Here is a 24375-nt window from a genome sequence, read left to right as displayed (position 1 = left end):
ATCCATCTCTTACTCCACCCCCTCCCCATCATCCTATCCATCTCCTCACCGCCCCCTCCCCATCATCCTATTCATTTCCTACTCCACCCCTCCCCATCATCCTATCCATCTCTTACTCCAACCCTCCCCATCATCATATCCATTTCCTACTCTACCCCTCCCCATCATCCTATCCATCTCCTACTCCATCCCCTCCCCATCATCCTATCCATCTCCTACTCCGCCCCCTCCCAATCATCCTATCCATCTCCTACTCCACCCCCTCCCCATCATCCTATCCATCTCCTACTCCACCCCCTCCCCATCATCCTATCCATCTCCTACTCCACCCCCTCCCCATCATCCTATCCATCTCCTACCCTGCCCCTTCCCCATCATCCTATCCATCTCCTACTCCACCCCCTCCCCATCATCCTATCCATCTCTTACTCCACCCCCTCATCCTATCCATCTCTTACTTTGGCCCCTTCCCCATCATCCTATCCATCTCCTACTCCACCCCCTCCCCATCATCTTATCCATCTCCTACTCCACCCCTCCCCATCATCCTATCCATCTCCTACTCCACCCCCTCCCCATCATCCTATCCATCTCCTACCCTGCCCCTTCCCCATCATCCTATCCATCTCCTACTCCACCCCCTCCCCATCATCCTATCCATCTCCTACTCCACCCCCTCCCCATCATCCTATCCATCTCCTACTCCACCCCCTCCCCATCATCCTATCCATCTCCTACCCTGCCCCTTCCCCATCATCCTATCCATCTCCTACTCCACCCCCTCCCCATCATCCTATCCATCTCCTACTCCACCCCCTCCCCATCATCCTATCCATCTCTTACTTTGGCCCCTTCCCCATCATCCTATCCATCTTCTGCTCCACTCCTCCCCCATCATCCAGTTCATTTTCTACTCCACCTCTCCCCATCATCCTATCCATCTCTTACTCCGCCCCTTCCCATCATTCCCTTCACTTCTTACTCTGGCTGTCCCATCATCCCACTAATCCAGCCCAACCATTACACCAACCTTATCCAGCATTTCATCCACTTTCTACATACATGTTCATGTGTACTTTGTCCCCATGATCCTCCTGCTACAGATACCCCTCCCCCAACAAACATCCTAATCTGTCACTTGGAGTCCCCCTCATCCCTTACATTTTTCCCACATACAGTACATGTACATTTGTATGTGTCTAAACAATGTTTGCTCAGTACACAGGTACATATGTACTGTAGGTACTACACGGTAAGTACACAATACAACTCAAAACGTTAACATTCAACATTTATAATTTTTTCATTGAATTCACAAGTTTCTAAGCATTAATGCCATATGAGACTATTTAAATACTGATGGAATTCCAAGAAGAAGCAAACAAGCACTCAATGGCACATTTTAACACCTATGGACCTGTAAGGAAAAACTTTAACATTTAAGGACGGCCAGCTGGCCGGCCGGCCGGACAGAAGATGGAAATTGGTATTACATAAGCTTGCACTTGCTTCGCAGCTCGCCAAAAAGCAGTGAATCAATGTTCCTTCCCTCCCCCAAACACCGCAGGTGGGAACCACAAAGCAGTATCTCTCCTTGGGAATGTTGAAACATGGACACCAACCAAAACTAATTTCAAAGGGAGAACAGCTCACCGGGTATTTCCAAACTGGTCTTGGATGGGCCCAGCGTGGTTACACTCTCGTGGCTGAGGTTGGCTCTGATCACCCGATACCCAAGGATTTCACCACGTGCACTGGCTTGAGGAAGAGGCTGAAATGGAACCAAAAAAAGAGGAAAAATATCAGAGGAAGGTTGTGACTTTAATTTCAAAATCCTTTACCCTTACCTTAACCCTGCTGCCACTGTTTACCTTACAAAGAATCTCATTTAACCTAACAGACTATTATATAAATAATGAACGTTTATGGAGGAAGTGGTAAGAACAGTTTCAAGAAGTAAAATTTTCTGATCAATCAGGCAATAACGGAACATCCCACCTATCACCGCATTAAGTTATTTTTTTTGGCTACACAGTCTAAAACTTTCGTTACTTGTTTTATACAACGTCTACATACATCATACTTTCTGAGCTTGGCGTGAAAGTACAACACGAAGGTTTCATGTTCCAAGCCGCCACTGACACCTTGTCAAGCCCCTCAACAGATCCCCAGTCACATCCCTGGACACACAGTGCACTTACCTCCCATTTCAGGAGCACATCGCGGAGAGAGTCATTCCGCGAGTTGATCTGCGAACTCCAGGTAACGTTGACCTCTGCGTCTGGCCCTGAGGGGAATCAAGACAAACACCCACATCTCAAACTTGATTTTCCCGACTCCTCCTTGCAAAAGGTGGAGGAATATGAAGGGGTCGAGACAGGACAGCAAGAACGAGTGGCTGGTTTTACAAAAATACCCCTTGCCTAAGCCTTGGGTTGAACCTTGCTCTGGGGTGCATAAATGTCCAGGCTGACAGCTGTCAGAACTGTCCAAAAGATGGCCTGTTTAATTGCTTCCCCTGTTTGATCAAGCAAACCTGATTGCATTTGATTTGACACTCGTGTGACTTCTCACACTTAAACTCGGGCCTGGCCTAAGTAATTGACCTCCCACGCTAGTTCCTTCGTGGTGATTTCATCACACCTGCGAAAACATGACAGCTATGCCACACGATGCCAGGTGAAGTTGGCACCATTGTAAATAGTTCAGAAAAATACCAAGGAAAAGGGCAAGGGTAGTACCAGTGACTGAAGGTGCTGAGTTGCTCATTTTTGGTGTCAACTTGCAACAAGTAGAGACATACAACAATCAGTTCTAAAAACAGTACCGAGTGGACCAGCGAAAGCTGCTGCTCTTTGAAAAAATGTGCCTTATCCAATTCAAACTCTGTGCAGTAAGATCAAAACGCTTGGACCTCTGAAAGCAAAATATCTGTGCAAGTAAAACTAGAAGTCACAGTACATGTACAAGATCACATCTTTCACAGGTTGGAACCTCCAAACACAGATTTATTACACTGTACATGTGGCAACTTCTTGTTTGCAACTCTAAAAGTCTATACCTCATACTCCTAACTGGCCACAGGTGGATTGGGGAGGGGGAGGGGCCAACAGGAGCCATGGCCCCTCCCAGAGGGGAGCAAATACTGAAAGGTAATTATTCAGTCCGTGTCAAATCCTTTTCTGCCCATTATATATATGAAGACCCAAAAATGTAATCTTACCCCTAAGAAAGTCGATAAAAGGATACATAAGAAACCTCCGAATAGTTTTGCACCCTCCCGCAACAGACAAATGTGCTCCCCCCCCAAAAAAAATGAATTGGGTTCTGTGCCCGGCCTTGTCATGAGCAAGCTTACTTTCTTCCAAGGTTCTGTTGCAGGCCGTGTCAGACCACTCACTCCATGGCCCTATAGAAAATTTAGCGGCAACTCTGACACAATAAGTGGTGTAGGGATCCAGAGAACCTGGTAGTGGAAGCAGTATGGCGTATTTCTTTCCCGCAATGTTTGAGGAGTTGGGGTGCTAGACGTGGGAAAAAAGAGGGGAAAATAACCCTGTTACCAAGTGGGGGGAAAAACTGTGTTGGATCTTAATATGACACTGATCTTTTACTAATCAGGCAAACGACTAATTAGCAATCCAAATTGTACTTGGCTTCAAAAATGCTATGATACTGTGGGTCTCATTCAATAATTTGAAAGCTGGAATGTTGTTTGGCATGGGTAAAAAGTTAAGTTCTTGCCTTTTGTTTTTCAGTAATTCCTACATATCATGAAAAGTAAACATGACAAAACCTTGACATACTCAAATGAAATCACGACATAGTATCCAGCTGCAAGTATATTTTACATCACACTTATCATAAGCGTTTGCCTCCCACAGACTGAGAGAGAATAGTCACGAATCAAAATGAATTGTGAACATAATTTGGAGAATTAAGGTTTCGGTGATTTCCCACGCAGTGAGTTCCCACCTAAGGACCATCAGTGTTATCTAAAAACAAGCCCCCTCTTGTTCCCGTTTGGAGCAGATAGGTCTGGTTTCCAGACTTCAGCACGTACCCGGATCAATACAGTCGTGCCTTCCTTGTAATACTCCACTTTATAATGCAGGGCAGATTCGTAAAAGGGATCCCACTCAGGTGGGAGGTCCCAGGTGACATTCAGCTGGGAACGGCGGAGGGCTTTTAGCTGGACGTTTCTCGGTGGATAGGGCACAGCTGAAATGAAAATGTGAACACCAAGATGCCCGTGAGTTCACAGACTAAACAGGCTTTTGACAGAAAATACAATGTGCATGTGAGTTAAGAGAGCACAAAGCAGAAAAAAGGTTTTGAAAAACACGTTTGGAAAAAACCACGGGAGGGGGGTTTGCATTTTGTGAGTTTTGAGTATTAAAAGAGCAAAGCTGAAACAGCGTATCACCACATTCTCCAATGGTGTAAGCAACGTAGCCACCTTCAAATCAAATGTCAACTGGTGGCGTGTACAGAACTTCCATGGTTTTAGAGGACACTCTCGACTTTTGTATTTCACCTTATTTATTCCTAGCAAATCCAGAGTACATGCCCCGTAAACACCAACAATCCAAACCAAGTTTATTCCATTGTCTAGTGTGATCACGAGCACTCTTTGAAAACAAAACATGCATTTCACAATCTGATCTCCAAGATGCACTAGGTCATATCGAGGGGTAACCTTTCTTCCTGAAATCTAACACAGTTTCAGCATGTACCAGTGAACACAACCACTTTATCTCTCCAAGGTACTTTGGACGAGCCAAAAATGCAACAAACTTGATCGAAGTTATTTTGTTTTGACAAAAAAGTTCAAATGGATTGTGTGCTTTTCAGAATTGGCTCAAACTGACTAACTTCGGCCTTGCTTGGTGGACTTAGGCTCTGTAGGCAGTCCACCCACCCACTCAAACCAGTTGAACAGTGAGAATGTTACAGGTGACATCTGACCTTTGTGACCTTGCGAGGTCCTGTCTTTCTTCTCCTCTCCCCCCACAAGGAAGGACGACACTTAAATATTAACAGTGAGGGGCACAATATTTTGAGCTTAGTTTCTGCCACCAGTTCCACTGAGTAACTTACTTTCCTCTTCGTGGTTAAACGACAGTTCCGCCGAGATGGCGTAGCCCAACTTGTTTCTCGATAAGACCCGGAACCACGCTGGACCATGAATGCGATCATGCACCGTGCACGTCAGCTCGTCCTTGCACTGGCAATACTCGTCGGGGCAGTTTTCATAATTTTTGATTTCACTGCTGGAAAAGAAACAACCCATGACATGCCATTGGATGATACAGCAAACGTCGGAGGAGGGGCTCTTTTTGACACATATTTGCATCTGTTCTAATTTTTATCTGTGTTGGGGGAAAAAAAGCTGCAACCAAAGTCTATATGATGAGATGACTTCCTTTCTGAAACTCAAGTAGAGTTTTACCACAGCAATGAGGAAAAATTGACAGGCTCTGACAAATTAAAGTACACTGTTATACCTCTGTCTTGATAACTATATTTTCATTGGCCAACATTACATGACCAGGTGAACAAAACATGTTATCCTCATCACTCTACATCATGCAATAGTGACATCCGATTGTGATATACCGGTAAATAGACTGGTCCCCTCTCCACAGTCCAGACCAGGATACACATACCAGGACCACTAGCCAGGTCACTCATTAGCACCTATGCTGTTTTCACCATGAGAGTACACTATTGGGAGCAGCGAAGTGGAGTGCAAAACTATAAGCCCTTGGAGCACTGTAATTTTTGTTAATAATTGAAGTATATTTCAAGTTTGTTTCTTTGTAGAAGTTCAGAAACATGGGGGCACTGCTGGAGACTGCGGCAAACATTGCTCCATGACACTCTCTGGGAGTTCCCCCAAAGCGACGAGGTGTAAATGGATTGTGCACAAATCTAACATGACTGACCGCCATGGGTCAGCTCTGGTAAAGTCCAACTTTGTAAAGGATTGCGGATGTAGTATCCTGTCATTTTATAAAGTAGGCAGTTACAGTGGAATGTAACAATGTGCCTGATACAAGGGCGTTGTGGAACAAGACCTTGGGCGAGTAGTTTTTAACAGAGCGATGTAACAATGCACATTGTTAAAGGAGTCTTCAACTGCCGGGTACTTTTGTACTTACTGTTGGGGAAAATACTGCAATGTGTAGGTTGTGTTGAGATTGGTATCTTTGCCTCGCTCCCAGGAGCATGTGATATCCCATGCGTTGTGAGAGAAGCACGACAAGCCACGGACCTCACTCGGGGGTTCTACGAGATGGGAAAAAAAAATTATTAAAAGATTTAGCAAAACACCTACATGTACACTGCTTTCTGTGGACAGGATGCCAAAATAATACTCAAGATAAGGCAAGAGGAACAGGTTCCATTTTTGACACTAATTACAGTCCCTGCACCTCATTAATAAGAGCATTGTTAACATAACAGCCTGCTTATAACAACAGGTCCCAAGCCTTTGTTACTGTTTTCATTCCTGATACAGTAATTTCAGGTTCAATCTGCCAAGTACTGGCACAAAGGACCTCTTATTAATGAGATCTGACTGTACACAAATTCACCCCTTTTTCCTCAAATTGATGAATTTATGACCATGAGCTTTTACGTGCAGTGTTAATAGAGAGAAAGCCACTGGTAAGAGAAAAATAAATTTACAGCTTCTTCCTGAAAGTAGCAATAAACCATGTTTGACAACTCGTGACTACACCCTGTTACCTTGCAGTTTAAATTAAACTACCCCTCCAAAGTGTACCACTGTGGTTTGTTTCACACTGGACTCCTTACAAAATGAAACAACTGCACACCACATGCATTCACTGACAGTTTATTTAATGGAGAAGGGGCTTCATCAAATGGCAGCAAAAGCGATCGCCCTGGCATCGGTGAATGTAAATTGTGCGGACATTTCAATTGTCGGCACTGATATGGCTGTGTGAAACTGTTCTCTTACTACCCGACATTCATAAATATACCAAAATCCTCAGAAATTTATCGTCTATTGGTTTCCTTTGACTCTCTGTCTAAAATGGTATAAAATGGATATTAATATGTACTTGGTCACTTATAATGTCAAAGCTGCAGAGTCGCATCCAAGCTCCCGAGCCAGTCTTGACCGCATGTTGAAGACCGGCCAAACATATACATTTATTTATTCCCTTATGAAATGAGTGCAATTCTAAGTGGAAAGGAGTGGTACTTTTCTTAATATAAACACACGATGCTTCAAAAAGTCACGGTTTTTAAAACAGTGTTACCGAGGAGGCTTGAACATTAAGCAAATTTCTTAATTCCCTGTAATTGAGGTACACGTACCTTAAACGTGAAACTTTTCTCCGTCACAATACACTTTAAGTACAAAGCCTCAGTCTCTCATATTCAGATACGGTACATGTATCATGCATCATGAGCATGCACAAAATGAATCACAGTGTTCACTTGTTGATGTTCAAGCACACTGTACATGTACATACCACAAATGTGACCTACTCTGCGAAAATGAGTCATAAGTCGCCAGAGCTACTTTGGAGTAGAAAGTGTTTTAGAATAATTTTGCACAGTGTAAATCAATAGGAACCCACAGCATTTGTCACCATGGAATATCCACTTTCATCAGGATGCCAAACTGAGTGATGCATCAAAACAAAAAACTCAATTTGCTCTTTCCAGTGCAATTGAAAACTCAAAAAGCGGCTCTGGTGACTTAAGACTCATTTTCACAGAGTGGGTCACAAATGCAAAACAGATACTGCAGGTGAACACGGTGCTTGTAATTGTTTATGTACAGATGTACCATGCCATGTCTGTGCAGTGTACATGTGCTTGGATTATCTTTGCGACATTGAATAGTTTTTGCCCTCTTGGAGGCCAAGCTTCCCAAAATAAACACCAGAGAAAAACAAGATAGGATGGACAGACAAACCACACTGCCTCATACAGATATGGACCTACCACCTTGGCAGTACAAAAGGAATAAAAAAATCAGCACGAGGTTGACATGCAATTGTTTCAAACGATGTGAACAACCAAGTTTGCTGCAGCCATGTAATTGCAAACGGAATCATTAGGGTTTCAATTTACTTCAAGATGTCTCTAGTGGTGGTGAATCAAATGAAATCCTAAATTCCGTTTTCCCTTTCTGACTTGTGATGTATCAACAACTTCATAATCAACGGTCTGATTATCACTTCACTGCTGCCCCTGTACATATGCAGGTACCAATTGCTACAAGGTGTCTAATCATTGTTTGTGCATGGGGCCAAATTGCTACTCATAAAACTCCGAAGAGTTCATATTTGAACTGCAGGAGTGTGCACAGGTTGGAGAAAAACAATGCCTGGTGCTCCCAAAACCGCAGGACAATGATAAAAGTGCCCCAAAGTAACACAACTAGTAAGAAACATGTTCCCTGCCCACAGGGAACATGTTTTGCCACGGGGAGAGGGGAGGGAGGAGGGAGAAGGGCGCCAACGGGGAGGGGGATCCTGTTGGTACCCCCCCACCATGAACTCCATCTACAGGTACAGTAGGGCAAGTCATTTCCAGCGCATTCACATGGCCACCGCAAAGAGGGCGGGTGGCAGTGGCTGTCGAGCAACTTGACTGATCACGTTGGTGAGGGTAGTGTACAGTTTGCATACCATATCTCAGAATGAAAGACCCAAAAGTGCACTTGGGAGTGTGGTAATGACTCCCCCAAAAAGGTTTTACAATCTGTAAGCACTTGTTTGTGACTGTAACTGTTTTGGTGGCAGGTTCTTTCATCTTGGTCCAGTAAAAACAGATCAATGAACCATTGCAGGCATGCACCGAGTTATGGGAGATATTCATGAGCATAATATCCTAAAGGGAATATAAACTGTGACTTCAAAGGAAATCGAGTTCTGGGTCATCCAACTTTGAGTTGACCAGACTTTTCATAGGGAATATTCAATCTATTGAATATACTTGAAATAGTTCCAATATCTCAAGTCATTGAAAAATCGGATATCAATGGACCCTAATGTACAGTACTGCACTGCATTCAAAGCTCTTTGGGCAAAAGGAATGGAAATACATGTACAATGTAGTTCTGCATTAAAGTGAGTGACTCCATGGACAGGCAATTTAATGAATGATTACGTGCATATGGCAAAATGCCAACCTATCAGGTACCTGTAAGCTCCATTTACTGTCTCCATTGTGCACTCGTATGTCAATGGCCAAACATGTCCATGCATGAATATGTTGGCATAAATCAGTTTCCCTTTTTCATTTAGTGGGCTGAAGGGAGACCGGTATAAAACATTAAGAAAATGAATTCATGCATGTCGCAAGCGATTATGCACAACAACCAACAACCATCACCTCTGTGGTGTAACTTGTGAACGACAGGCAAGTTGCCATGGCAACTGAGCTGTCTGCAAATCGCCGACTGCTAATTGAAACTTAGCATGGGTTCTCACTTTCCCTGACGTCAACGTTCACTGATGATCCAGGCGTTGACTTTATTTTTTTCTCCCACGCTACAATTTACGTAACAGCGACAGGCAGAAAAACACTTTCATCTTTGCCACAAGTCTAATGACAAACACGACACTCTGAAAGGAAATCCCCTGGCCGCTTTTTTTTTTAATGGACTTCCTCCGACACGTTGATAAGGAAGTGGCCTGTCAGTATTCATATCTACGTCTGGCTTTGCAATTAAGCCCTGATTACCGATAGGGGCTAGGGGGCCTCCTGTCAGAATCGTCTGAGAGGAGCAAATTGGAAAATACGGGGACAGTCCTTTCCCTTCAAAATGGGAAAAGTGTCAGGTAGTCTCTAGGGAGTGTGTGCATTTAGGTACAATGTACATGTGCCATTAGCAAAGCAGTGCACTCTACTTCAAAAACAACTAGGACAATTATAGGCCGTTTCACACGAGACAAATCTTGGGGTTGATGCAAGGTTGACGCAGGGTTGAAAACTGGAGACGATTTACACTTGGAAATTTCAAACCCCACGCCAACCCTGCGTCAACCCCGACAATGATTTCAACCGGGTCGAACTCAACCCTGATCCGGATCAGGGTTAAGAATTTTCAACCCGAGTTGAAAATGTCGTGCTCATTTCCAGGTTGAACTCACCCGGATATGCTTGGTTCGCATGAAACAAGTGTGAAACAACACCGGGTTGAACGTGGGGTTGAAAAATCAAATTTTCAACCCAGGGCGGTCATGGATTCACCCAGGGTTGAGTTCAACCCGGGTTGAGAGGCCGTGGTGTGACAGGGCCTTATGTCACTTCAGTGTACACATGTCAACAACTGACCATTGCATGATAAAGCCAAGTTCATGCTCTTACACAATGAGACAGAGGTGTGGAGCACAGAACCTGGCATGTACATACGCACATGTATGTACAGCACATTGCAACTGAAATTTATAACCTTTAAATGCAGAGCAGTTTACTAGACTTGCGCTTTGTGAAGCTTTCGCAGAACTGTCACCTGGATTAGGTAAGCACACGCATCACCCCCAGCTATACATGAAAGAGAGCACTGCACGTACATGTACATGCACATGAGCATTTTGAGTATATAACTATTTGAGTCCCTGATATACATGTACATAGGTGTGCAAACATAGCACGGTTTGCTTTGGATGGATAGTCATGTTAGCTATGAACACACGCTGGTGCTGGAAGTTGACAAAATACTATAGCTGTATCCCTAACAGTCCCAAATCCTCCAATTTCAATATGATTTTACAATGTACATACAGCCTAGGGGGTTAAGGTTAAAAATCCTTGGGAGCACAGAATTGACTATCCATCCTTACACAAATATTTATATACTAACCCTCCCAGGGGTATAGGACTCTTTTGCCCAAGGAAGTAGTTTGTCAGTTTCCAATACACATGTCACGAGGAGCTACAGTACATATGTGTATGTTACATGCTTCACTTTGTACAATGTATACTGTTGAGCTGCTTTCACAGGAGAGCTGTAACATGCCGAATGGACTAAAGATTTTGGGAGAAATTGTGTCCACCTCTTGATGGGAATGCCATCTGACTGCATTTATTGAAAAGATTAATTACCTAACTTGTTAATTCTAGCAGCCAAATTAAGAGCAAGAGAAAACAAAAATGAATAATAACACAGGCCTTCTGCCCCCGGTAGTTCACGTCCTGCTTGTAATGATGATTTTACTGTAATTACTCCTACTGTTCATCCACTGTGTGTGAAACGACTATTTTGATTATATGGATGCCAGATATGATTAAATAGTCTAATTGCCTGCATTGTGAGATCAGGATAAACAGGACGTCACGACTTGTCCCTTTACATCGGATTCATTAGCTGCAGCAATAAATCTTGGTGTGCGCCCACGGCTCATTGACTTTGGCACGACTAAAACGCTGCGCAAATCCTCCGTTAATGAAAGGCCAAATTTAATATGGATATATGTCTTGTTCCTCGATCCCCTGTGGTCTGGATATTAAACGACTGGGAGACGAGTACCAATTTATTGCCAGGGCTTGAGCCGCGCTTGTCAACAGGCCAGTGGCACGCGCCACTAAATACGGGTACATCTGGTGATCGTAAGGGTGCTTGGAATTTGGCCGATTCCATCCGTCTCTGTCACTTGGCGGTGCGAGTAAGGTAGTGGGGCTGGAAATCGGGAAAAGTTTGAACAGGACATCACGGACAGTGCCATTCTCCCCCATGCACGGAAGCAGCCCACACAGACGTAGTTCACGCATATGGTCCGTGGTTCACGCTTGATACAGGAATTCAACTGGTAGAAGGCAGTCTGACCTAAGCTGGGGGATTGGAGGCAAGAATACTGGATGCATTTGATGAGCATGAATAGGGCAACCCTGACCCTGGGGATGGTCTGTGTTTGCTGAGTCAAACAAGCAAGGCAGCGGGGTCCAGGTTAAACCTGTGTAAATCATGGCAGCCAATCAAATGCACCATCTGTTACATTTCACCCATTCCAGACGCATGTTGGATGACAAACCTAAGCAAATATATACATAACAGCACTGGTACAACAGTTTACATGTGCGGTACATGTACATGTATGTATACCGTACATGTATTTGTGCAAGGGTAGACCTCCACCATGTTGAAGGGACAATTTTTTTTCCGGACCGCGTGGTGGGGACACAAATTTGTCCTAAATGTATTTGGTCTCCAAAACATACCCGTAGATATGCTTTGCAACATGTGTGCCATCCCCACAAGTACCGGATACATGTACATGGACATACATGGAACAAGTACACACCGGCATCGTTGTGAACATGTGCATCTCTGTAGTGCTTCACCATCACCGTTGTCAGTGAAGCTGCATTGAATTTAATTTTTCCAGTTCTAATCATCTGTATGAAGAAACCAATAAGATTACATGCCCTATTGCTGTTTCTACTTCTGCATGCTACCCTATCTTACCCATGTAAATATTAAAAAACAAAACAAAAGAAAAACAAACTCCAAACGCCACCCCTGCACATGTAAGTCAATGTACAATCATGCATTTCAATTATCAGTTTCGCGCCCAGGCCGAGTATCTTTATTGTGGTTGCGTGTGTGCTGTAATTAACAATTTTCCTCAGCCCTTCTAGCCATAAAAAAAAGGAAAAAAATTGTGAAAAGACAATAAATTCTACTGCCAGCAGGGAATACAGGTAGCACTTGAAAATGGAATTGCTGGTATATTAGACAAGGTTTTTCTTCATTTGACAGTCATAAAATGAAAACTTTTAAATTGTTTTGTCAGTATAAAATACCTCTTCAAACTTGAGTTTATATACGTATTTCCACAGATGTGTACACTGCGGATGAGCCATTCCTTCAGCTTAACTTCTGGCCTTGCCCTCTTTGCATTAATGCTAGGAACAAAGTCCTGGGACATACTGGCCGGGCTGAGCGAGGTTTCCGCAACATATCTCCTTGAAATCCTGCCAAATCTGCCTAAACCCCTTGGTGGATTTGGAAAGACTGTCGAGGTAATAAGGGTTTTGACTGCACATGTTACCGGTACATGTACAGTGTTTGTCAGCAATCAACCACACTGAAGACTGAAACATGCAGGGCTGTACAATCTGCAGCCGATTTCAAGAAACTTTACGCAATGGCATAACTCCACTTGCGCCATATTTTATTGCGTAAGTTGCTCAACAAATTAAGACCGATTTCAAGAAACTTTACGCAATGGCGTAACTCCACTTGCGCCATATTTTATAGCGTAAGTTGCTCAACAAATTAAGACCGATTTCAAGAAACTTACCAGTGCTTACTGCGTAAGTCCACGACTTGTGTAAGTCCACCACTTACACAACAAATTATGGTGTAACTCACGCAGTCATTTTAGGGGGCGCAAGTTTCGCTCTCCAAATGAAGTAAAATGAACGATTTGACTAGCTTATTGTGTTCGAATAAGCCACATCATGGCTGAACTTCACAAGGCTTATACGAGAAATGAACAACTTTGTTGTAATAGGTAATAAGAAACTTGTTTGGCTGTGAGAAAACTGCAAGACTTTTTTGTCGGTTATGACAAAGAAAAGATGAAAACTTTTCCAAATGGCGGACGGATGTGATTCAATGACTGTTTGATGACTGCTGTTGTATTGGAAAGGAACAGCCATTGTAAAAGCCATTTTTGCCCTCGTCCAAGAAATTTAATATTACTAAAATGTGCCAAAGCTAAGCAACTTTTTGTGAAAATAGCCTAAACTTCTCCTAGACACATTTTTGGAGCCATGATGTATACCGCACTTTCTTAGGCAGTGCAAACCTTGTTTCTCACCAATGGTGAAATGCCATCCCACTACCGATGTGCAAGTACATGTACATGTATGCCATGCAATGGAAACTGCAGTCTGGTTCCCAGGCCAGCATACAGCAACAATGGACAGTTCAACAGGTGTCCGTGGAGTACAATGGTATACAGTGAACATGAACACAAAAGGCAGTTGTGGGCATCAGGTATACTGGACATCATAATCAGAATTCATGTACATGTGTCTGCACACATGAACTATACATGTGCCTGTGTGAAGTGCACGTACGTGTATGCAAACGACCCAGATCAGCAGAGCGGGCCAATTGATCAGTTGTGCAGTTTACAAGCTTATTTGTATGTTTAGCCATTTGCGCCAAATGGCAGCATCAGGCTAGTATACTCCCCTGGGAGCTATGATGGTTTCAGGAACGTTCAGATGATGTGAGCCCAATGCGCGAGGATAATAATTATCTGGGCCTTTGAATGGTACTTACCAGACACTGTGTGCATTATAAATATTCTGATTATTTATATTATTGTATTTTTGTGTTTTTACTCTAAACGAAAAACGAAATTTAGTTACTTCGAGTATGTATATGTTTAATTTTTTACCAAAAATCTACCCAACTTTTTTAAATGTACGTGTATGTACACGTACTCTCCATTATGTAAAATTCTATCCTTAGTGTTCTGCTGTCCATCTCACAAAGTGCCTGTCCTAACTGCCCGTCCAAAAGACAGGCGGACAGACCACTGGATGAGATCAACACTGAACCCTGACATGGCATTGCCAAAACTATCAGTGCAGTGCATCAGATAATAAAATGTTACAATACATGTATGATAGGTCCCCATGGCAAGCACCAGGATGCTTGAAAGACCATGAGTCATGTATTTGACCAAGTTGTGAGGTCTTTGGTGTCTGCAAAAATCATGTCAGGTCCCCACATTATCATGCAGTCACATGATTTTGCCCGTTTTTGTGGTCGTCATGTACCCCTTCAATATCTGGGATCTGTTTATGGCTTCCCCTACTTGTAAAAAAATCAAAACCAAACAAGTAAAGAAAATGGAATACTATTTATAAAAAAACAAAACCAAACAAGAAAATGGCAAACTGGCTTTGAAACGAATACTGGCTTTGAATTCTGTCCTCCAGAATACATCTACGCCACGTTTTCAACCGAGTCCGGTTTGCATGTAGTTGAGAAATTATTTTTATGTATTCTTTGTAAAGTTGTGAGACTTCTACATGAAGCGGCATTTGGGAAAAACCTGGGAAATGCGAGCTGACGTTCACAGAGACACGTAAATCCTGGTGCTTTATTTGAAATTTGTCAAAAGACTGAAAAATGAAACAAGCAGACAATGGGAAAGGGTAGAGGCTCTCTGTGGCTCATTCCCAATGCACTCCCCAGTAAAACAACGTACTACACGGTAACAATGTTGACCTAACAATGGTCAGGATTCTATTGATAATGAAACTTTTCAAAATGCAACAGCATTGTCCCTTTTTTAAAAATCTCCATGGAAGCTGAAGCAAAACGCACAACAAAACTTACAAGAACGATGAACAAAGGGCCGAAACACGTACATGTATGGAAATTGGAAAAAAAAAAATTTAACACCTGCTTTTGTTTTTTTTTTTCATCCTTACTGGCAGCTACTGCTGGTTCATTGAGGAATTTATGACGAATGAAAATACTTCCTGGTACAACTGCCCATTAGGTTCATTGTGCAGTCCAAGCTTGTAATTTGGGAGATGCATCACCCTTTATGCAAAGCATAATGCAATGTACATATTCATTAAGTTTTCAACAATTTTTTTTCCCTGCCGGAGGCTACAAGAGATCAGAACGGCAAGCCTGATTAGACAGAAAATCTCCAGCACAGCAGCTGGCCTGGAGTTTGGCAATTGTGCCCAAAATAGCCTTCTCTGGGCCAATGCCTCGGTGGGAGGCAGCAGAGCTTGCTCAGAGTAAAATGGACTTCAATGAATTTCATGAGCACCTCTGTGAATGCGTGCAGTCAAGGGGAATGGGGAAAAGAAAATCAGAAGTGTGGGTATTTGCCTAAGGGGGTTGAATTCAAAACTCAAGTCTGCTAGACCGAATGCTTTTCAAGTAACACGGATGACAAAAAGGACACACAATGTGTGAACATGAACAGAGCGAGGTCAGGGCTGCTTGCAAGTGCTCACTGTTAACTCTGGCTCCCCAAGAAAAGGAGAAAAATTGACGCTGCAAGTAGCTTTTTAGAGGATTCTGGGAAGTTTGGGACACATATAATCAATCACATGTGAAGAATCACAGCTACGTAAGTACAACTGGTACCGCGACCCAACTGTGGCACTTGTGAAGTCATTGTGCTGTGAACGCAGACACACAACGTGTAAACTCTTTAAGAAAACGATCTCTTTCAAAACTTCTCAAACTGTGTCCAGAACAGAGAAACTGTGTCACATGTACAGTGCTTAGTTCAATCACAAATAGAAGTGTTGTTAAAATATGCAAAAATCACCCTCAAAGGATAGTGGATTGTTGATAATAAAATACACCTACATGTATGCGCTTTGCTTTTGCTAAAAATCATTCACTCTGTACAATAAAACACAGCGAGTAAATTGTAATCAGAAAAGAAACACTGGTAAAGTTGTAGGTAGAACACCCCATTCCATTGAGATAGTGGAAATAAGCATCTTAAAAACCTGAGAAACTACCAGTAAAAGCTTTATCAAGTGTCCTTAAGGATACATTTGCACAGGTACTGTACCATAAATTCAAATGTGTCAACAGATCGGTATATGAACTGCTAACTGTTACGCACTGACCAATAATGAAAATGGTGTGACTAAACACACCAGTAGTTTGAGGGTTTGTACTCCGAGTTGTGTAACATTACAAAATGTATGGCAATATCTAAAATTCAATTCATAATCGATCCAGTTGAGTGTATTGATTGTTTAACAACAGATTTACTAACATGCCCCGATGCACTTGGCATTGAGAACAAATCCTCATTTAACTATATGTACTGTAACTGTTGAATCCTCCGAAAGCATTGCATATATGTATCATGTGCATCCACATGAATAATGGTAGAGGAATGTACATGCATTTGTCAAGTCTTTAGATTAGTGGAAACATGGCTACTAATGTTACTAATCTTAAAGTAGATCAGCATCAATAGATCTCAACTGAAGTTCACAGGCAAAATGCATTGCAGGACTATCCAACAACGTATCATTAAATGTAAGTCTAGCATAGAGGCTCCACGCACGATTCAAATAAGCTTTATGCCACTTCAATTTGAATAAATCTGATATATTGAGTTTTTTACATTCACATGAACCTTACAATTTGAATTCTTGATACTAAAGACACTGTTGCCATACCTCGCGATTCTGGGCAAGCTTTTGCTTAGATATACATGCTGCAAGAGATGTCTTGCACCAATACACTCTTTTCAATGGATAAGAAGGGTACAAAGGAACCAGTCCATTCCAGAGATGGTGGTTGCCATGCAATAGCTTGCCCCAAATCACGAGGTATAGCAACAGTGTCTTTAGTCGGGGGAGGGGGAGATTCAAATTGTTATGTTTACGTGCAATCAGATAACTCAGTGTACCAGACTTTATTCCAATTTAACTTGCAACAGGCTGATTACATTGTACAAGTAGTGCACACAATTGGGGAACTTTTCAGTAAAAAAAGTACATGTACAGGTATATATCTACAGGGTCCATTATGCACAGTTGTGAAACAAGCTTGACAAACAGAATGGCTCACGTCCCAGCCTGCCCCAGGCCCAAGGTGTGCCAAGCGCACTTCACATATCCTTTTTCTATTATGTGCGGCCAAGTGTGACGTTTGCGTGCAGAACCTGAATCAATTTCTGACATATTGATTTCGCTGTGCGTGTTTGCAGAGTTGATTTTTGCAGGGTATGAATAACTTTCTCAAAAAATGCACATAAACACAAGTACACAAACCCTGTAAAAAATAATCTGGCAGTGTGCCTGTTTGTCCATCACTTGATGAACTGACTGTGTACCGTTCACTTGGGTAAAGCACGTACACCATGCATGCTGAAGGGGGCCATGTAATTTTTGCAGTTTGCAGTTCTTCTAAACCTTCATTTGTGTCCCACTTATATGTAATCTGATTTTCCGTTTTTGTCGTGCGAATTCAAAGGCCGTTCGGTGTGTCTTTTTCATTTTTATGCTTATGCGAATTGACAAACATGTATTTATGCCGTTCCGATTGCCGTTTGTCTGAACAAAATCAAAGATGCTCGGACAAATTGCCCGACCAACATATCAATAACAGCTCTTAAAACATCGACACAATGTATGGGATTATGGCGTCTGATTTATTACTAGTTTTGTGTTAGAATTACGTTCATTATGCCCAAGGCATTCATCAGGGCTGATCACTCATCACCGGCCCATGTCACCTAGCGCCACGCGTGTATGTATACTTCACTTGCACAGATATGAAATTGCCCCATAATTCTTTGCACATCGTCAACATTCACGTTTCGCTGTCACAGTGGTGAAAACACATGTGCGAAACTCAATGCATTGAACAAAGATGCTCCGGTGGTTACGGCCGCACTGCACCCATGCAAAAAGAATGCGTGATGGAACTGTAGCAACCAGTACCAGTCTGTACTGTACATGTACTGCATGTACTGTACATAAACACTCTTCATCAGCCGTACACGTCACGAATGCAAAAGGCTGCAGGCCGGAAAGACATCGATGTTACATTGCAAGAGGTTTTCTACAAGTTAATTCACAGAACTTGCTCTCTTATTTATGTCAGTATTTTCTGAGGTCATGAGTGGAATCTGAGGTTCTCCTGCTCATGGCACAAGGTTTAGTGCCCGCTGGTCTAGATGCATCACGTTCGCTTACCTAGCAATACACAGACATTGTTGGCCAGTTTGCCATCGTTATTGCCAACATGATTATGTGAATTGTTTATAATTTCCTTGTGAATTGCTGTATGTAGAAATTTTTACATAGATTAAGACAAGTGCTCTTCACTTTTTGAGATAATTTTGGAGGTTGTCGCCCCCACCGATGCCATTCAATCAGCACAAAATTGCCCCCAAACAAAAAAGTTCCGACCTACCGACCCAATTTTTGAGAGGCATGCACAGCACAACTACATGTATTTGTTTGGCCTAATAAAAGACTGCATGTATGAAGTAGGCTTTAGTTAATTAAATAAATCTTTGGCAAGTGTTGATCCAATTCAATCAAGGAAATTTATGACATGGCCTACCTGATTGGGCAAATTAAAAAAAAAATAAATTGTCATGGCCTGCGCCCAAACAAGGATTGCTCAATGCGGCTGGGTGTGTGGTTCTGGTAGGACCAGGAAAAACAAACTGTATTTTGACACCTGACACTGTTACAACTCTACCTTTTATATAATATGGCAGATTAAACGATAGTAATGGCAGAACAAATTTGATTGTGTTGTGACATTTTGTCCCAGCACTTTTTGGGTCTAATTTCGCGCTCTGTTTGATACATGGCAAGTTAAAATCTTGAAGATGCCCTTCCCCTCTCTCTCCTCCTCTTTATAACCCGTTCTGCTCCCATCTAATTTTTAAGAAAATATCAGTGTACTTTCAGAAGGGTATACAGGTCAGTCAAGGATGTTGTGTGGTCAGCTTGGACCACTTCCAGTCTCGGAGATTTCAGTTTTACGACTTTCTCATGAACCCAATTTCCTCCTTAATTCCCCATGACCTTTCCCTATTTGTTTGTGGTTCCTCACTCAGCATTTCTTCTTAACATGCAGACAAAACTGTTTACAGCAAGTTTGACTAAAAGTTGCCCAATTTTGGTGACATTCATGCCGAACATTGCAGAGTAATTCTCGCACATACAGTACACTTGTAGTTTCAATTCATATCGGGTTCAAAATCTGAACAGACTCCCCTGTAATGCCATCATGGCAACAGCGCCCTAACTTGCCATGACAAGCAGTGACAATTGTCGATGCACTTTTTGAAAGTGTGCTTTTCAAGAAAAAGATGCACAAATCACACCCTTGCCCTATTAGGAAGCTAACTCATGTAACATTCTGTTCACAAAATTGATAGGTGTTTTCCCCTGCAATTTCCCACAAGCTATACATAAATGTACACGTACCCTACTGGTACTCTACATGTACATGTACATACCCTACCAGCAACATCAGAAATTTCACAGGTGATAAAAACAAGGCCACTTCTATTCACCATGGATAGGTGTGTGACTTCAAAATTGACAATCAAAACACGTATGAAGAACTGTTCCGACTCTCGGAATTATTCATCAATGTGCGGCACCCGAAAACTGTCGAGTTGAAAACAATCAAATTTGTGGAGGTTTTTCTTTTGTGGTCAATTTCAACAACTTGTCATAGGCTCATTGTGTGAAACCTTATTCCACTTTGTTTCTCAGTTTAATTTATTAATCACAAGGGGTGGGTCAGACACAACTCTTGAGAGTGATAATGCATGGAAAACGATTTCAATGAGTGGAACTTGAAAGGTGCATGGACATGTACCGTAAGGCAAAAAAAGTCTCCAGTTTCTAGTCAGCGCACGCGTCGCTGCATACATGCGCATCGGCAAAATAAAAAAGGTTTTTATTTGGTATAAAACGATATCCAAAAGCTGCCTAACTTGCTTAATCGACTGGAATCCTGCTATTGTGTATTTTTAACATGTTTTTGATGAGTTACGGTTGAGTAATAGATGTATGTACAATAACGGAGTCTCTCTAGTTCCCCATACATTAAGTCAGGCTCTCTTTTTCAGATGACCTCATTTCTGTATTATACATTTACATCTGGGAACCAGACAAACGAGGTACACATGTACATGTAGTCTTATGTCCTGTGTACATGTACAAGCTGAAATGCTCTTTAAACAGTAAAACATGCAGGGGCCAGTCTATTTTAGTGTTGGTAGCAGCTGGCATTACGTGTGCATACAGTCGCAATGGGCATCGCGTGTTACAAAAGTAAGTAAATCATTTCCAGAAAAAAAAGTGAGGGAAAAAACCCTCACTTTTGGAGCCATCAGATCCTGACCACAAACCAGAGACTTTTGGGGGACATAACAGCATGTCCCCTGGTTTGATGAATAAGAAGCTGGTGCCACACTCTCTGCACTGGCTTCAGTAGCTTTCTGTCTTTCTGGAGGGGGTGTTGAAGTCAGCTGCGGTACATACATGGATACCTATACATGTTGGCTTATTGCCAGAGTCAAAACCACAGATGGTGCATGTACAGGTTTTACATTATGAAGTTACATGTAATTTTGTTAAAAGGAAATACAAGTTTTTTCTGTTTCATTCCATTACATTACACCTACGAGTGAGAATATTTAAAGCGGGGAAAAATAATTGAGCATTCAATAATCAAATTTTGGCATAGGCCTAATTTTGACGATCACTTTCGAGTGACCGATGAAGGAAGGACGACATACCGGTAATTTTATTTCGTTGTTATTAAATCTACATAAAAAGTGCAGATGTTTGCATTGGTGTTCTCACAATGAACGTTATTCACAGGGAATTCATTTTCGATTACATTCAATGCCTTCTGTTGAATGGAGTGGTACGACTTTTTGGTTGCAAGTCTCACTTTTGGTTTCTTTAAATACATGTGCAGCAGTATGGGGCTTGAAAAAGTTAAAATCTATCACATCTTTTTAAAGGGTAGTTACAATTAATGTTTTTTATTACAAACCTGTAAAATGCACCTTTGTGACTCAGTAAACCTTATTTTAAACTTTAGTTTCACTATTTCAACGGGTATTTTAATGCCTTCTTGGTTTTTATGCTCATGATATTTCCATATTCATGAGCAACACTGTGATGTCATCTCAGGAAAAAGTCTCAATGTTACATTGATTTTTACACAAAAAGTCTTGCATTTTGGGAGTTTTTCCTGGACTTTGTTTTCTCGTTTTGCTGTTTCATTGTTGTTTAGGTGCATATCAATAGGAAACCATCAATTCCTCTCTCAGAAATGCTTTCAGTTAGTAAAAACTGGGTTTTCAATTTGAACAGAAATACCTATGCACTGAAGCATGTCTTCCCTACATGACTTCACAGCAACAATGCCCTCAGTTGTCCGGGAAAACATGGATAATTTTGAATGTTTAAAAATGTGCACTTTTCAATGCATTTAACCAAATGTGAGTGTGTAAGAGTTTTCATTCATTAAAGGAAAGTACAAAGATGCAGAAAAATTCATTGCTGCCACTCTTTCAGTATTCTAAACATCAACTGGCACAAATTTATAATAAACTTTTGCTTCACTGCTGTTAATGTTTTACTCTCAGGTTCCCAAGATGAAAAGTTAACCTCATGGTCAATTCAAGATGGCTGACACATGAATACAGTCTGTTTACTGAGTACGTCAGCAAGAAAATAGCACTTATGATTGTAGAGATTCACATTCCTTTTGTGTGACTGCCTGTTGTCACAGATACAGTAGAAAGACCAAACAAAACAAAACAAAAACCATGAAACCAAACCAAACTAAAAAGAAAACCATCCCCCAAAAGATAAAATAACCCTCAAAATGAAAGTTAAACTGTAAATGAAAAACCAAGACAACAAACAAATCAAAACTTTCGTGGCAAGCAGTAGCAAACGAAGAAAATTCAACTAAGAAAACAACAATTCGATGTATACCTACCTCCAACATACACTTGAGTTTCATTACTAATGCCCTGAGCAAAGCAGGCATAAAGACCACTGTCTTCAAACCGGGCATCCTGGACGCTCAACTGTGAGGTCTTGTCGTCAAAGGCACTGAACTGAGTGCGAGGCAACGCCATGTGGTTGTGGTTCCATGCAATGTCCTTGGCCAGAACATTGCTGGAATGACTGACAGTGCACGTCAGGTTGAAGCCAGTGCCAGCCAGGATGGTAGGCTCCAGGGGAAAGATCTGAACTGTTTCTGAAAAGAATCAATAAAGAGAAGAAAAAGATCAAGGAATGCGAATGGGGCCCTGTCGGCAAGTGTCCTGCCTGGCAACCCTTTCACTGAATCACTTCACTCGTCAAACAAACTCTTGGTTTGATCAATAAAAAGGGATCTCTTGCTAGGGTGCATTACTGTACATGAAGGCCTGCATCAGGATTGCACGCCAGATGTACATGTGCATGTATGCACTATGAACCGAAAACTGCCAGTACATGTAGTTAAGTTTAACGGTCATAATATAAAAATTTCAAAGCTGGAAGGTGCAGTAAAAAACCTTTTCACTTCTCAAATCAGAACTACATACATGTACATGTACTGTATGTCAGCATCTACGCAAAGTATGGTACACATACACGCACATGTACCAGTAAAGTACCTGGGACATGTGTCTCTGTGTGTAAAAACAGTTTAACGTTAAAACAAGGTACGTGAACATGTAATGTACTACCCAGTGTGTAGACACCAGCATGTTCAACACTTTTGCAACTCTAACACCTTGTTGCATGTACATGTAACTAAGCAAAACAGATGCATGGACATGTACATACACACCTACAGAGTACTGATGCTCCCTACTCTACCACAACCAACAAGAAAAGGACATTTCCAGCCCCGACATTTTCCTACTAGGGGGCACAAAGACACTTCAATGTAGCTTGCACTCCTCAAAACAATATTGCCGGTACATACAAGTTTCCATTTGCACCATTGCTGCACAAGGATACATCCCAACAGGTTGAATTTGAATCGCAGGCATGCACAAGTAGAGTTTCAAAATCATTGCCATGAATACCTTCAACCCCCCCCTTTCAATAACAGAGGTCAAACACCCCTTTTCTACCCCCCTTAATCTTCAGCTTCCGATACCCAAGTGTTTTTGCCAGCCAGCAATTCGGCCATTGCCCTCCTCAAGCAGCACACTGCAGGATTCCATTGCTAGAGACTCCATACTGATATGATCTGGGGTATGCTCACTTGTTATTTACCACAGATCAACTTGGCATGAATTCCGGCGTGCGGTTATACTGCCTGATGTGCATACCGGTACATGTGTACATGTACATGTTACTGTACCACATGTTCAATGTACATGTACATGTTACTGTACCACATGTTCAATGTACTGTACATGCATACATTGACATTTACATGTACATGTATGTGGTACTTTGTACGTGTACATCCGGTATACTGGCTGTGCAGTAACTCAGACTACAGCACACTACATGTATAGTTCATTATAAAGGAGGCTTATCATCATGTACTGTAGGTGTACGTGTACATGTACATGTGTACACAGGAAAAGCAGGAATTTGAACAAAGCCCACAGGAGGTAATTAAACACCACGTTTTGTTTTGGGGAAATGTGTACATGTACACGAACTATCCCATTTCACTCCTAAAGATGACAAATGAGCTACGATTAGTAGCAAATCGCCAGTCATTCCCTCAAAATGAGGTCACAATTTGTAGGTCAAAGTCCCATCTCCATGTAGGCCTACATGTGGAACACCAGCATCCCCTGCACAATTTGGGCAAAAGAGATCGGGACTGTAATTTATTGATGAAAGGATGTG

General features: G+C 42.0%; 1 protein-coding gene across 3 annotated transcripts in view; it reads right to left on the bottom strand.

Moving 5' to 3' along the window:
- Positions 1–24375, bottom strand: part of LOC110980158 (interleukin-6 receptor subunit beta-like) — a 50060-nt gene that overhangs the window by 8087 nt on the left and 17598 nt on the right. For 2 of the 3 annotated variants that reach the window (XM_087143793.1, XM_087143794.1), the window contains exons 4-10: positions 22508–22771; positions 6165–6291; positions 5101–5273; positions 4064–4221; positions 3359–3524; positions 2202–2287; positions 1654–1771 (exon numbers count right to left, since the gene is read on the bottom strand). In XM_087143793.1, the coding sequence (XP_086999919.1) occupies positions 1654–1771; positions 2202–2287; positions 3359–3524; positions 4064–4221; positions 5101–5273; positions 6165–6291; positions 22508–22771 (1092 nt within the window). The remainder of the gene's footprint in view (positions 1–1653; positions 1772–2201; positions 2288–3358; positions 3525–4063; positions 4222–5100; positions 5274–6164; positions 6292–22507; positions 22772–24375) is intronic. The other variant, XM_087143795.1, reaches the window with a different exon arrangement.

Source organism: Acanthaster planci, linkage group LG12 (genome assembly GCF_054643075.1).
Source record: "Acanthaster planci isolate LZ-2023a linkage group LG12, COTS_SCS, whole genome shotgun sequence".
NCBI lineage: Eukaryota > Metazoa > Echinodermata > Asteroidea > Valvatida > Acanthasteridae > Acanthaster > Acanthaster planci.
This window is presented reverse-complemented; position numbering and strand designations above follow the sequence as displayed.